General features: G+C 47.6%; 1 protein-coding gene across 1 annotated transcript; it reads right to left on the minus strand.

Annotated features, from left to right (window-relative positions):
• Window positions 1-1,903: 1,903 nt before the first annotated feature.
• Window positions 1,904-15,098, minus strand: LOC118771645 (USP6 N-terminal-like protein). The gene is made up of 14 exons (XM_036519653.1): window positions 15,036-15,098; window positions 14,633-14,702; window positions 14,049-14,270; window positions 13,084-13,091; window positions 12,309-12,389; window positions 8,992-9,099; window positions 8,558-8,667; window positions 7,055-7,103; window positions 6,576-6,696; window positions 6,034-6,128; window positions 5,262-5,327; window positions 4,760-4,859; window positions 4,132-4,284; window positions 1,904-3,209 (listed from the first exon to the last, which is right to left on the minus strand). The coding sequence occupies exons 1-14, from the start codon at window positions 15,096-15,098 to the stop codon at window positions 2,125-2,127; spliced, it is 2,331 nt and encodes a 776-aa protein (XP_036375546.1). The 3' UTR covers window positions 1,904-2,124.

Genomic DNA, 15,098 nt, shown 5'->3' on the forward strand with positions numbered 1-15,098 from the left:
GGTTATGAAGCGGGCCGCGCCGGCCGGCTGGGGTTTTGCTGCGCGGCACGCTACGCATTGCATGTGGGGCCAAAATGAAAAGCGAAAGCGAACCTGCAACCTCACGGGAGCGAGGTCACAGACCTTACTCCGGCCCCACATGCAATGCGTAGCGTGCCGCGCAGCAAAACCCCAGCCGGCGCGGCCTGCTTCATAACCCCCTGTTTCCGCCTCTTCCGTGCCGCTGCCGGCCGGATTTGAACCTGCGACCTCACAGGAGTGAGGCGCAGACCTTCCAACGCCACCGACACAAGGGCGCCCTTCACCTTTTTTTTGCGCACTTGACAAGCGACTCGGCGAGAACGACTGGAAAACAAACGACGACCGGTAAAGAGCAAAGAATAGAAAGCAACGGGGGCTTGAACCGCAAACCTCACGCGAACCCAAGCGGCTTAGCCCTCCACCCCAACAACCAGGACACACTTCTTGTGCTTTGTTCATCAAACTTGAAGATGTCATGTCCAATAGCCAATAGCCAATCACCAATCATCACCAATCGCCAATCATCACCAATCGCTAATCGCCTGTGACTGGGTCAGCTCGCTTCAGAGCAGTGGTGAGCTGGAACGTATGTGGAAAATGAAATTTTGCAGGGTGCAAAATTTCTCTAAGTAATATATAAGGCATTTCTTTTATTCCAGGGGAGTGTGAAGTGCAATACTGCTCTGTGAAATTGTTTTACAGTTGTGACATTTTGCTTTTGACTTACTCTGGCCACCAGATGGCAGTAATTTCACAGAAAAAAATGTCTGCTGTGTACAATAAAACTGTTAATTACTTAACATTTCCACCATTTCATGTTGTATGGTGTATCAGATGGTAGCTAGTGGTTTAATAACACAAAGCATGTGCACTTTCTCTGCTGAGAAACTAATCAAAGGCATCTACGTCATCTACGTTCTCAAAGTGTGGTTCACGGATCACGAGCAGTTATTCCAGTGGACCACCAGCTGATATAGATTTTGAAAATAAAACCTGAAAGGCCTATAAAATAATTTTACATGTAGATGGTAGCTACCCTGAGAAAATAAAAGTACATATATTATTGTCTTTACAGTCCTTTTGGATCATCAAAAGCACCTTGGAAGATGTAGCAGAAGCTACATCTTCCAAGGTGGTTTGTCACTTTGAGTAGAGAGAGCCGCATGAGCCTTAAGGTCTCCTGTTTGGAGCCAGTTTGGGTCCCTTTGCACATACCTCATCCAAAGCGGCACCATTCATTCCACTGGGGTGGAAACTGGGAGAAAATGGCCTGCGTGCAGTAGTGTTACATGGCCCACGGATATTCTTCCACCAATTGAGTGGTCCGCCACCTCAGAAAGTGTGAGAATCACTCATCAAGAGCAGTGCATTGTGGAGCCATATTGTTATTGCCATATTGCCATATGATTTTTATTGAACAGTGCAAAAAGCAAAAAAAAAAAAAAAAACGTCAGAGAAAAAAAAATGTTTCCTCTTATGGGGAATAAAATTTTGAATTTAACAATACAAAATAGCTTGTACAGAGGAAATGGTAATACCAATTATCATTTGCCAATAAAACAGAGATCTCTTGAAATGTTACCAGCTGCCGGGCCACAGGGTTGCACTATATAGTGCCAGTAATTCCTGCAAATTTAGTCCTTTGAGTCCTTTGAGAAACCTTCACTGGTGCCTCATTAAAATGAAGGCTCTTTCAGCTCACATAAACCACAATATATAATAATCACAAACAGTTTTTTTGTCTTTTGGAAAAAGAATTATTTGGAAAAAAAATATATTCACAAAATATATTTACATATTCCAATAATATTAGTGGACCTTTACAGTACACATGTGAATGTAAACCAGTAAAAAATAAAAGGCTTTATAAATGAAGGGGCTGGATACAGGATACAGTAAAAGCTCATTACTCTCTTCTGCTCATCTGATGCTAAGAATTAAAGTGAAACCAAAATCTTCAGCCAGTTTGTCGAAGAACGGGATCTCTGGAACCTATAGAGGCGCAATATCATCACGTGTGACATATGTAAGACAAGCGAAAAAAATGAACAAGAGAAAAGAGGAGAGCTGTGTGTGTTTGTCAAGGTGCAGGAAGTCTCTCTCTCAGAGCAGCCTAGATTCCTGCTTGCTGAACACTTCCAGAGGGTGCCTGTAGTGTGGTCCTCCTAACACTGGAGGGAGCTGCTCCTCATGCTGTGCCCTGCAATGTTGCAGGCCATGCAATTGGGGAGGGTAACGGGTGTACTGCGCAGGTGTTATCTGAGCCCTCTGGAAGCTCTGTGACTTCAGTACACCACCCGGAGTCATAGAGGCGTCAGCCTCACGCCCACCCTCGCCAGCGCCACGCCCATCATAACAAGACAGCGCCTCAGGTGGGTACACTGAAGTGCTAATCAGCCTGGTGGGAAGTCTCCGGTAGCTGCTGTAGGGGCTGCTCATGAGGGCCTTTGGGGAGACGGGGACTGTGGGAAGGCGGGCCGTGGTGCTGCAGCCCTGTTCCTCTGGCCTGGGCTCCAGTGAGGTGCTGTAAGGGGGGCTCCCAGGGCGGTGCAGCTGCAGCGGGGTGTTGGGGAGCCCCATCGCTGTGCGGTCAGTGCTGACGGTCTGGCTCCGGACTCTCCCGCTCCCCCCTCCCTGCTGCAGTGCCCGGGTCCCGAAAAGCGCCTGGGCGGTGACGTGCAGGGCTCGGGCGTGCGGCTCCGCGACCCCGCGGTCCGGCACGGGCATGTTGTCGTACTGCGACACGTTGGAGCCCCTGTGGGAGAGCGGCCACCGTCGAGGCTCCTCCGGGCTGGGGGGGAAGGCCACGCCCCACCTGCTCACATCCACCCTCACCTCCGGCAGCTTCAGCCAGTAGGATGGCACGTCCCGCCGGGAGCTGGAGGCGGCATTGGAGTTGTGATTGGCCGCAGCGTGGCTGTTTGGCTTGGCGCCATCCACAGCCACGGTCTCCGCCTCCTCAGAGTCCTGCCCAAGCCCCTCCCTCCTCTCGGCCCTGAGCGCCAGCGTCTCCAATGGAGCCCTCCTGGCCTGGCTCCCCTGGGCCTGTTCCAGTGACGTGCTGGGCAGTGCACTGGCCCTTTCCTGCGTGCCACTGTGGCTCTGACCGTTTGCAACGTGCTTAGCGGTGCCCAACGTTTCGGACGGAAGCTGGCCCAGGGGCATTGTGGGAAACTCCTCCTCTTTACCTGGTGAGACAGAGGCAGACAGGATGCTCTTTCAGTCTGACTGCAAAAGTTAGAAAATATAGGCATATATGACAACAGCAGGTACCAAAAGACAATAGCACATGTAGCTTTTATGCGTAAGTTTAACCTGGTATCTCTTTCCACATCTCTGACCATGTCACTCAAACCTGCCCTCTCTGGATATGACTTACACTGAACCTGTACAAAAACCTGTACAAAAATTGCAGACTAAAAACAGCCCACATAAACAAAACTATTAAAGTACTCTATTCACAAATACAGTATTTACTGTAAAGAGAGAAGCAAATGTAATTTTATTCATGTACATCTATCCATATCAAAAAGCATTTCTTTCCAATTTCAATGAGCATTGGAGACCACAAAAAATGACCTGATGTGAAAAAAAGATAAAGATGACGGTGACAATGATGATGACATCTCTAAATATCCATGACAGGACAGTTGAGGGTGAGACATTCCACAATCAACACTTATTTATGCAGGGTGTTTAGAGCAGGTATAAACGTCACAGGAGGCCGACACAGTCATGGCTATGCTGTGAGAGTGTTGTATGGTGGCTGGGATGGACACCCTGACGCTGACAGACGGAAGGGACACAGGGACAGCACTCCAGCTTGCCCACCGTTTGCGGCCGTAGGAGGGGACATGTGCCCCGTGCACGGTCACAGTGCCAAAGGTTGCTCCAGGGACAGGGAGAGAGCAAGAGCGTTAATCACATACACCTTTAACAGCAGGAACAGGGTGGGACTGTGTACTGTATGTTTGTGGCTGTGTGTGTGTGTGTGTGTGTGTGTGTGTATGTATGTGTGTGTGAGAGAGAGAGAGTTTCAAATGTAGGGGATAATTGCTGTGATTGCAGAGTGGTGTGGAGCTGTTGACAGTGTTTGTGGAGGGGGTATACCTGGGGGCGGCAGCTCCAGTTTGGAGCGTTTCAGCTCTGACATTGAGCTCTGCAGCTGCTCGATGACAAAGTCGTCCTCATAGAAGAAGTCTTTGGACAAGGTGACCTGCAGGAACTCAACCAGCTCCTCCATGGAGAGCTTCATCAGGTGCTCTGCATGCACACAGGTGTGAACAATGAGAGGGACAGAGAGATGAACACAGGTGATACAAACGCAGGGGATGTACAGGGGAACATTCAGCCAGCAGACTATGGTACACACTGCTGCACAGAGTGTAATAGTAAAGTCACATCAACAGTCCTGCTGTCGAGGGCCCTGACCTCTGCTCTACTCTGTCACCTACAGGCAGAACTCTCCTCTACACTACCAGCGAGAGGCAGGGCTCTGCTTTGCACTGCCACCCAGCTTTGAAAAACAAGCAAATGTACCACATCTTTCCTTTATCAAAACTGAACGGTCATTAAACCATGACATTCCATCACACACACTCTTTGTTAACAAGTTATAAAGCCTTTCATATTTTACAGTAGAGGTTCTGTCTGCATCATCAATGGATCCATTCCCAGTACCCTGTAAACAGCTGAATTAATCCCTGACCCGCAGCCCAAAAACAGGGCAGGATCTTACTCTTGTGCAGTTTGAGGATGGTGTAGGACATGGCAATGAGGACCTTCTCTCCCTCCAGGATGTAGATGTCCCAGATCCTCAGAGTCAGAGTAAAAGGTGTCTGCAGGACAGAAACGCAGACGTACCACATCGTGCACTGCTACCCTTCATTATTTGCTTGTTTCACAGATGTTTCTAAACCCTGTCACACTGTCACAGGGCATCACTTAAGGAGCACACTACTATAGACACACTATCAAAGAACTCCAGGACAGATCTCAGACCTGGTGCATACAGTGGAATAATTTAAATGAATAAATAAATAAAATACCAATAAAAAAGACAGCAAAATGATAAAACATCACAGCATGATACTGCATGATAGAGTTATAGATAAAGACTTAAATATAAGTAAAAACTTGGGCATAAAGACAAGGAAGTTTGAAAAGAACAACATCAGTAAGCATTTTGTTTGTGTAAGATGAAAGGAGAGAGTGAAAAGCAAGGGGGGGGGGGGACCCACTCTGTCAAGAAAGCACTGGAAGAACCACTTCATGGTGTACAGGGTGGTATAGACCTCCTGGGTGTCCTGGAAGAGACAGAATAGTGTTACTGAATAAGACAGTGTGGTCATAGAAAGCGTAACACATCTAGGTGTTCAGCATACGGTGCAGGGGCTTCACTGTGGACTTGTCTGGAGTTCAGTGTGGTCACGGCACCACACACACAACACCACCCTTTTATCGCCACTTTCCTGCACTTTCATCTGTCACTGCCTAGGCCTCTCCTTCCCAGCCAAGCCGAACTCTCTCAGTGTCAGCCCTAGAGTCACTGTGTAGTGGCCACTGAGATTTATCATCTGTTCTAAAAAAGAGAAGCATGTTTGTTTCCCCGCCAGTACGCCCACATGAGTAATGATTATATACTTATAACTAAGACTAAATGACACTTAGCAGAACAAGACAGCGAGCACAGAGACAACCACTCTGTGTGTGTCTGTGTGTGTGTGTGTGTGTGTGTGGTTTAACAATATACGATATCTCTATGTCTCTCCTCAGTGCTCTGTTCGGTCTCCTTTGACTACTCCATTAACTGTGGTCACTTGCTGCCTTTCTGTCTCTGTTCAGTCTCCTATGACCACTCCACTGAGTGCAGTCACTGGGGTCCTGCCTGCCTCTGAACAATGCTTGATGATCACTCTGCTAACTGCAGTCACTACAGTCCTGCCTGCCCCTGTGCACCCTTCGGCTACCACTCCGCTCTGAGTGACCAGTGCAGTCTTTGGTATCTCTCACCAGGTGCTGCTTGAGTTTGGGCATCATTTTCTTCATGATGCGGTCGTGGTGCTCCTGAAACCTCATCAGCTTGGGGAAGCCAGGAACGAAAAACCCTGCACGTGGGGAAGGGGGGGGGGGGGGGGGGTCAAAGGTCGCAGACTGTGAGATGGGGGGCAGTTTAGCGCCTGTGGACTGAATATGACCGAGGCACTGTATGTGAAATGAAGTTTATGTTGTGTGTTGTAAGACTCGTGGCCCGCTTGTGATGTAATGTTGCCATCCAGACCGTATAACGGGGGTCTGGTTCTCTGTATTGTCATGTTTATGCCACTGTGTGGCAGTGTGGTAATGTAGTCAGACTATTCATTGATGTGAAGGAGTACTCATATTGACCACATATTCTATGGCACCGTCACAGTGTGATCCTCATGACCGTAAACACTGTAACAGTGTGGTCATGTTGGTCCTGAATGATGCGTCCATACGGTCGTGGTGACCGTTGCAGTGGCACAGCTCTGTGACGATGACCGTAAATGGCACGGCAGTGCGGTTGTGTTTACCGTGCATGGCGTGTTTCTGACCCAACAGCAGCTTGACCAGGGCCCAGAAGGCGTCCTCCTCGTTCATGTAGATTAGCAGCAGGGCGGTAATCTGGCTCATGCCCTGACAATACCCAACCTCCTGCAGGAGGAGACAAACAGGATAACACCTGCACCACCTGCCTCCCTTTCACCTTACCCCTCACTCTCCCTCTCTCTGTTTCCCTCTCACCTTCCCTCTCACTCTCTCTCTCTCTCTGTTTCCCTCTCACCTTCCCTCTCACTCTCCCTCTCTCTCTGTTTCCCTCTCACTTTCCCTATCACTCTCTCCCTCTCTCTTTCTCTCTCTTCCCCAGGTGTCTGTCTCACAGTAATCCACCCCCTTCTCATACGCAGGACCACTCCACTTGAAAGGGGGCCGGTTCTGCACGCCTCTGCTCTGCAGATACAGATCCCTGCAGACCCTGTGAATCGAGTGAATCGTAAGCAATCTGACTCACCCTGTTGTACACGGAGTAGGCTGTGAGCACGTGGAACAGGGCTTGCTGCCTGGAAGAGAGCCAGACCAGAGTCACCACACACGTCCACAGCCCACTTTTAAAACCACAGCCACATCAGCAACCCCTACACCTTCGCTCTGGGCTAACGCATCCGCACTGCAGGAACCAGACACATTTCTAATTCAAAGCCAGCTGCCAAACCACCCTGTAGCTCCTTCCAGCCTGACGGCTGAAGCTAGGCGGGGCTGGGCTTGGTTGGTGCCTGGTACCTGCTGCGGTAAGTGACGCTGTTTGGGCGATAGATGACAATCTTACCTAGTATTACCTGTACAACAACGCCCCTGTGCATCAATGGGGACACAGTGCACAGAAGGTGCTGTCTTTTCTCTCACCTGAGCACCTGAAACACTTCCCCCTATCTCCTACTAAACTATCAAAATAATGTAATGGTTTGGTTGTAATGGTTTAACACACTCATTAGCTTTACTTGCTAGTTTGTACCTTGTCTGGCCATCCTTTGGAACTTTGTCATGCAGTACTTCTAATATTTTTGACTATGTATGGTTTTTTGCTTGCTAAATGTAAATGGAATAAATTCCGGTTTCTGAGTTCTTGACTCACTCTGGCCATTAAAGCTCCCATGGCACTTATCACAAAGAATAGAGGGTTGCCTAGTGTACTGTCCAAATTCCCTGCAGGCTCTTTCAGTTGGCTTTTTAATAATCCCCCAGTTTGAACAGATACAGATAGTAACATATTCTAAGTACCAATCCTGCTAGCCAATCGCTATTCCAGTTAGCTAAGTCCCATTCCAGTCACCTAACCATCATTCCAGTGAAATAACTCCAGTGATCTAACCCCCATTCCTTTAAGACATCTTAGAAATATTATATCTGATTCCACTAAACAGCTATAGCAATAATCTATCGGTAAATGTTATTTAGAATATATCAATTATAAATGGCTTAAAAGATGAGCACTCCACAGAACTACAGAAAAAAAACACAGTAAATAGCAAACCTCTCACAGCAGAACAAAATGCACTCCCACAGGAGATTGGGATCAACAGTATATCAGGCCTCACAAAAAACAGATACATGAAGTGAGTGAAATGTGTTTCAAACCAATTAAATCTGTGTGCAAGAGCTTCTGTGCCTCTGTAGTGTGCAATTAAGATTTACTGATGTAATAAAGACTGTGTGTGTGTGTGTGTGTGTGTGTGTGTGTGTGTGTGTGTGTGTGTGTGTGTGTGTGTGTGTGTGTGTGTGAGAAAAACAGTTGTAATTAGGGCTTCTCTTTGGGAAAATTTGGTTATATAATCACTGAAAACTCAAAAGGTTTGTGCAACTCCTGTATAGTACACAGTACTGCTCTCCCAAAGCAACAGTTATAGTAAGTGCCAAGTGTGAGGGCAATAGAGTATCTGCTTGATACGGTGTTGGTAAAGTACTCACTTGGTGAGGTGTAAGTAGACCACTCCCCTAATGTCTTTACAGTACTCACTTAACGTCGTAACGATGCATGAACATGATGTGGTCGCGGTATGTGCGGTTCACATCCAGGTCAATCTGACGGACGTCTGGAGACATACCCCTCGCCCTCTGCTTTAGCTTCTGCCACAGGAAGCATGGGAGGGAGGGGGGAGAGATAGTAGGATAGAGAGAGAGAGAGAGAGAGAGAGAGAGAGAGAGAGATTGTTAGAGAGAGAGAAGGAGAGGAAAGACAGGAATACAGAGAGGATAAGAGACAGAGGGAGAAAGTAAAAGAGAGGTAGAGTGTTATCAGACGACATTTAGTCAAAACAAATGTTAATCACTTTGAGAAACAAAAATCCTCATCACAACTGGGTGTGTGTGTGTCTGTGTGCATATGTGTGTGCATGCGTATGAGAGCCATAGGCAGAGCTAAAGCCTCTATGTTTCCTGTGTGTTAGGTACCTCGTAGAAGTCCTTCTTCTCCGCCTTTATTTTGGGGATATCCAAGAGGAGACCCCACACCTCTCCCCGCAGCTGCAGCGGGATACCTTTATAGATCCTCCTGACCAGCTGAAAGGAAAGACCCACAACATTCTCACATCCAGTGGCTTCTATACCTGCAGTCTGCAGGTATAGAAGCCACACACACGCACACACGCACGCACGTTTTCACTACAAATTCACTACTCTTCCTCAGGGTTAATGTTTTATTAGTAATTTTTGTCCACCATTTCTGTGGAGGTTTCCGGAGAAAGTAAGTTATAAGTATATTTCACAACCAATAGTGTTTGGTACTTTATTAGTCACCATTGTTCAGAATATGAACATGTATGCCTAATATGTTATATGTGAGTATGTAGGGAGTCTGCCAAAACATTATCTCAAGGTATCATTTTCGAAGTTAATACATTTTGCCCAATAACTTCTGCAGCACTTTGAGCATATTGATTGTAATTCCACTGCTTATTTAAGTGGAATAATAATATTTAAATAATTTTAGTGAATGGATTTTGGTATAATCCTTTGTAGCTCATTTTCTCACTGGGTGAAAAATACTCAGTTTGCAGTTTTAGAATAAGTGCCAGTGTCCTTCTCACTTAGGAACAAGAGGATGAATTGTCTGTTCGATCATTTATTCACAGGGAAGTATATAATATCGCTTTCTAAATCCCCCTCAACACTCAGCGCTTTGATTAATTCATCAGCACCTGCGGAGGGTTACAACCCAAAGGAACATGATTGATTTTAGTAAGTCTACGAACTGTGCCCTTTATTGAAATCAATCACAGCGGATCTCTCTCCCTCCTGGAGTCATGAGAGTGAGGGAGGGAAACTACACACAGTGAGGAAGCCTCAGAATCCTCTGCATCAGTGAGGTTCAGTGTTCTAAAACTCTCAACTGAGAATTCCCACTGTAGTTAAACTAGTGCCACTGACAACTCCCAGCTATGTGATTTACTCACTGAAAAAGAAGGTGTCCAAACCCAAGTGGGTGCTACACTTTGGAGTTTCAGGTGAGTCATCCTCTCTAACTGTAAAGTGCTCTGAGATGCATGACAGACAAATCAGAACTGCACTTCACAATCACCATCACCATTTCAATCCACTGGAACAGCAGTGACTGCCCCTTTAGAATGCCATCAAAATAAACTTAATTGCTGCTCACGTCTGTTTAAAATGGAATTAAGATCGACAGAATTGCTACAGTGATGTCTTTATGGCTGTGCTGCTGTACTGCTATACTTTACATTATATTATTGTCATTTAGCAGATGCTCTTATCCAGAGAAACTTACAAAGGTTACAGTTTTTACACTCTATCCATTTACACAGATATTTACTGAGGTAATTCTGGGTTAAGTACCTTGCTCAGGGGTAGCAATGCCCCAGCTGGTAATCAAACCAACAACCTTTCGGTTACAAGCCCTGCTCCTTACCGCTATGCTACACTCCCACCCCGCTTTACCACTTTACCATCTCTCCTGCTTTCCCACTATGACGACTTGCTAAACAGTTGCTAAAATCCCTGAAACGATTACATTGTATTACAAGTATTACACTGAGTGGGCTGTTGAGGTTGCAGATAGAGCAAGTGTAGTTAATGACTTACACCTGCAGCTATCCATTTAGATTACAAACACTGAGAGTGCAATTTGCAGAGAACACAGTGCTGCTCCAGTCCAATTACATCCAACTCAGACAGAGCACTAAACATCCGCATTTTTCATTAGGCATCAATATTTAACGGACGCATTGAGCCGGTGTATTGATTCAAACCCAAGACAAAGTCCTGGAGTGGAGGAAAGATCTGGCGCCCTGTACAACCATTGATTATTAAAGGCTGAACCTAAAACCTATTCCCCTGGATCTCTGTCAGCATGCAGTGTACTCAAAACAAGCGAAGGTGGAGTCACGGGTAGCTGTGTGGAGCAGTAGGTAGAGAAGTAGAGTTGTGAGTAGGGAGGTAGAGTAGTAAGGCACAGTGTGGAGTAATGGTAGGGCCATGGATCATGAACAAATGGTTGCTGTGTGAATCCTGTGTGGTTGTGCACTTAAAGATATTTAATTGGTGTTACTGCAGAAACAGAACCTAAAGAACACATGCTCTACACATTGTCCTGATCAAGCAACAAATAAATGAACAGCTTTAAAAGTTGTCAGTTGAAACATTCCAGATGACAAATGCTCAGAGCCCACAGTCTCCGTGGTGACAACAGCTCTCCAATGAATGAGTGATGGGAAAGTTAATTCCTCCATCTGTTTTCATTAATCATACATCAATCAAGAGGGGCACACCCCACAGACGGGCTCTCACACTCCTCCACTGACAAAATGGGCTTGACTTTAATGCTCACATGGGCTTAGAACCAAAAGGTTGTGGGTTTGATACCTAAGCCGAGCATTGCCATAGTATCCTTGAGCAAAGAACTCAGCATAAACTGCCTCAGGAAATATCCACCTGTATGAAAGTAAGTTATGCAAGTCTTGATTATTCTCATGATTACGATAATAATATAACAACTTTAATATAACATATAATATTAAATCAGTTTCTGCATTGCTGCTACATTAATGCCACTGTTTGTACGGTTTCTCATTCCAAGCCAAACTACAAAGGAAGTCTCAGGCTGTGAAATTTAATTGATGTTATGTAAGCACTGAACAGCATATCTGCATATAATCAGCACTGATAGCAGCAGGCTTAGCGTTTTGGTCTCTCCAAAACAGGAATGACAAAACCTCGAGAGTCAGGGTTTCCCCTCCCACCACAGGAGAGCAGGGGGGTGAGTGTGCGTAGGCGGTGCCAGGAAAGTTCAGCTCTGAAGCTGTTCTGGGGTCAGCGGCACTTGAGCGGCAGGGGAGACTCCATCAGTTGCCATGCCAGCAGCCATGCAGGCTGGCGAACACACAGCTGTGCTCTCCCGTCCTGGGCATCAGTCTGGCATAGCCAGTTAATTCAATCATTCTTTTTATATAAACACGTAAGAGTTATTTTTATAGAGTTTCGGGTTTTCTACAACCGAAATGGTGAAAAAGGTTCCGTTAACACATTCAGTTCAATTCAATCACTCATTTCAACTCAGTTTAATTCCACTGCATTCAAGTCAGCTAAACATCATGTCCAGTAAATATGTGACTGCGTTGCTGAAGGACGCAATCCTTTCCTTTTAAAATTCCTTTTAAAGAAACATGTTATTTCTTATAACGCGCTTTTCGGCAGGGATGTAGGACGCATCAACCGTAACAGTCACATGATTGGACATTTCCCTGTGTGCTCACCTTATCACTGTTCTTGTATTTGTCCCAGCTCTTCAACATCTTCAGCCATTTTGTGGTCCTTTCCACCTCCTGCTGTTTGTGCTGCAGGGAGAGAGAGGAAGAGGAGTGGCTGGGCCTGAATCATGATCATTAGAGCGCACTGACGGTCTTGCCATGGTCATTAGAACAGCTTACTCAGCCTGCTCGTCCGTCGTAGTTAAGGCTAGAATCTGAAAGGCACGAAAGCTCTAAACACTAACATTCATTTCATTCCATTCGATGTAAATGGCTTGCTATAAAGTGAGAGCTTGATATAAACACATCAGACAGCAGGAACACTTACCCTCCACCCTGCGGAATTGGTCTCTTGCTCTTCTCTTAATGCCTGCATCCAGTAATTTCAGACTCTGTTTAAAGCTCTTTGCCCTGGAAATGGCTCAACCGTCACTGTCCGTCAGGGCTGTCGGCCTAATTCGGCCTGGTTATCTGTCAGCCCAAAAAGCAAAGAGCATGCTGTTCCATCCAAAGCAAATACTCTCAGCAATGTTCCCTTTGAGGAAAATTCAAACAAGGCTATTTGCTTATGAATATGTCAAACTTTTGGGGGAGAAAAGCCAACTGACGGTTCAGTGGTCCAACTGACTGCAAAACCAGTGAAAATTCGCCTCATTTTGGCTGTAGAAAAGAAAAGTTAGATCCCTGTTAGTAAGTTGATGCAAAACCAGAGAAAAACCTGCAAGTTTGGCTGGAAGAAAGCTAAACTTTGACCCCCGATGGTAACTTGATGGAAAAGCACCGAAAATCCTGCAAGTTTGGCCGGAAAAAGGCTAAACCTAGATCCCTGGTGTCTTGTGCTGAGTGACTGGGGTCTCTCAACTACAAACTGCTCCCGGAACAGGTGATATCCATTGATCCAATTAAGACCTGAAGAGACCAGAAACGTGATATTATGGGAAAGATTTCACCGTTGTCTCCCTCTGGTGGTACAAAGACAAGGCACAATGATGTTCACCAGGAGAGTGGGGCCCAAGCCCTTTCCAGAGCACATATGTCATCATGGTAATTCTCATCAGCGCCCACGATGGCAGACCTGAGCACAATGAATGACTTACTGAAATCAGCCTTCACTAGCCTTAACTATAGCAAGTGAGTCAGGGCTTTGGTGGCCCAGTGGGTAAGCGCTGGGGCTGCCAGCCAAGAAACTTTGGGTTCAAGCCTCGCCTTGACTCTCTTTACAAGTTGGCCTTTCTGATTCTCGCCTTAACTATGATGGACGAGCAGGTTGAATCAGAGCTCCTGTGGCTCAGTGGTCAAAAGCTGTAGCTGCCGGTCAGGAGCTTGTGGGCTCGTTCCTCACCTTGACTCTTTTTGCAAGTGGCCTTTCAGATTCTAGCCTTAACTATGACGGACGAGCAGGCTGACTCAGAGCTCCTGTGGCTCAGCGAGTAAACGCCGGTGCTGCCGCTCGGGAAGTTGCGGCTTTGAGTCTCACCTCAGCTCTTTTTTTGCAAGTGGCCTTTCAGATTCTAGCCTTAACTATGACGGACGAGCTCCTGTGGCTCAGCGAGTAAACGCCGGTGCTGCCGCTCGGGAAGTTGCGGCTTCGAGTCTCATCTCCGCTCTTTTTGCAATTGGACTGTCAAATTGTAGCCTTAACTACGACGGACGAGCAGGTTGAGCTGGAGCTCCTGTGGCGCGGTGGGTAAGTGCTGCGGTTACATCCCGGCGAAGCGTGAGTTCGAGTCCCGCGTGTGCACTAACCTCTCTGTGTTGTTCCTTCGCAGGTGGCGGTGATGCTGAGGCCAGACTGGGTGGTGGAGCGGACAGTGTCGGAGAGGAGCGGCCAGCCACCAGGTAAGTGGGGAGGGGGGCCCCCTTGGGGGGGGTTGGGGAGGGAGGGTAGGAAGGGGGGCGCTGGCCCCCCGAAGGTGGGAGGCAGAAACAGAGGGGGTCTTAGAGCAGGGTGGGAGGAGAGGAGGGGGTCTTGGAGCGGGAGAAGAGAGACGGAGGGGGTCTTGGAGCGGGAAAAGAGAGATGGAGGGGGTCTTGGAGCGGGAAAGAGAGACGGAGGGGGTCTTGAAGCGGGAAAAGAGAGAGCAACAGACAGTGTGACGCTGTTTAATTTATGCAGAATTTTTTGACCAAAACACACACCCCACCCTCTAGTGACCTGTTCCCACTCCAACACCCCTCTGTCTCTCTTCTCCCGCTCCAAGACCCCCTCCTCTCCTCCCACCCTGCTCTAAGACCCCCTCTGTTTCTGCCTCCCACCTTCAGGGGGCCAGCAACCCCCTTCCTACCCTCCCTCCCCAACCCCCCCCAAGGGGGCCCCCCTCCCCACTTACCTGGTGGCTGGCCGCTCCTCTCCGACACCGTCCGCTCCACCACCCGGTCTGGCCTCAGCATCACTGCCACCTGCGAAGGAACAACACAGAGAGGTTAGTGCACACGCGGGACTCGAACTCACGCTTCGCCGGGATGTAACCGCAGCACTTACCAACCGCGCCACAGGAGCTCCTGCTCAACCTGCTCGTCCGTCGTAGTTAAGGCTACAATTTGACAGTCCAATTGCAAAAAGAGCTGAGGTGAGACTCGAAGCCGCAACTTCCCGAGCGGCAGCACCAGCGTTTACTCGCTGAGCCACAGGAGCTCTGAGTCAGCCCGCTCGTCCGTCATAGTTAAGGCTAGAATCTGAAAGGCCACTTGCAAAAAGAGTCAAGGTGAGGAACGAGCCCACAAGCTCCTGACCGACAGCCACAGCTTTTGACCACTGAGCCACAGGAGCTCTGATTCAACCTGCTCGTCCATCAT

This window comes from Megalops cyprinoides, chromosome 25 (genome assembly GCF_013368585.1).
Source record: "Megalops cyprinoides isolate fMegCyp1 chromosome 25, fMegCyp1.pri, whole genome shotgun sequence".
In the NCBI taxonomy this organism is placed as follows: Eukaryota; Metazoa; Chordata; class Actinopteri; order Elopiformes; family Megalopidae; genus Megalops; species Megalops cyprinoides.

Coding starts and splice junctions, on each gene's coding strand:
- LOC118771645 (XM_036519653.1), bottom strand. CDS start 15,098: ATGATGGACGAGCAGGTTGAATCAGAGCTCCTGTGGCTCAGTGGTCAA. Junction 8,668..8,991: donor AGAAGAAGGACTTCTACGAG/GTACCTAACACA, acceptor TTCCTGTGGCAG/AAGCTAAAGCAGAGGGCGAG. Junction 7,104..8,557: donor ATGCATCGTTACGACGTTAA/GTGAGTACTGTA, acceptor GCTCTCTTCCAG/GCAGCAAGCCCTGTTCCACG.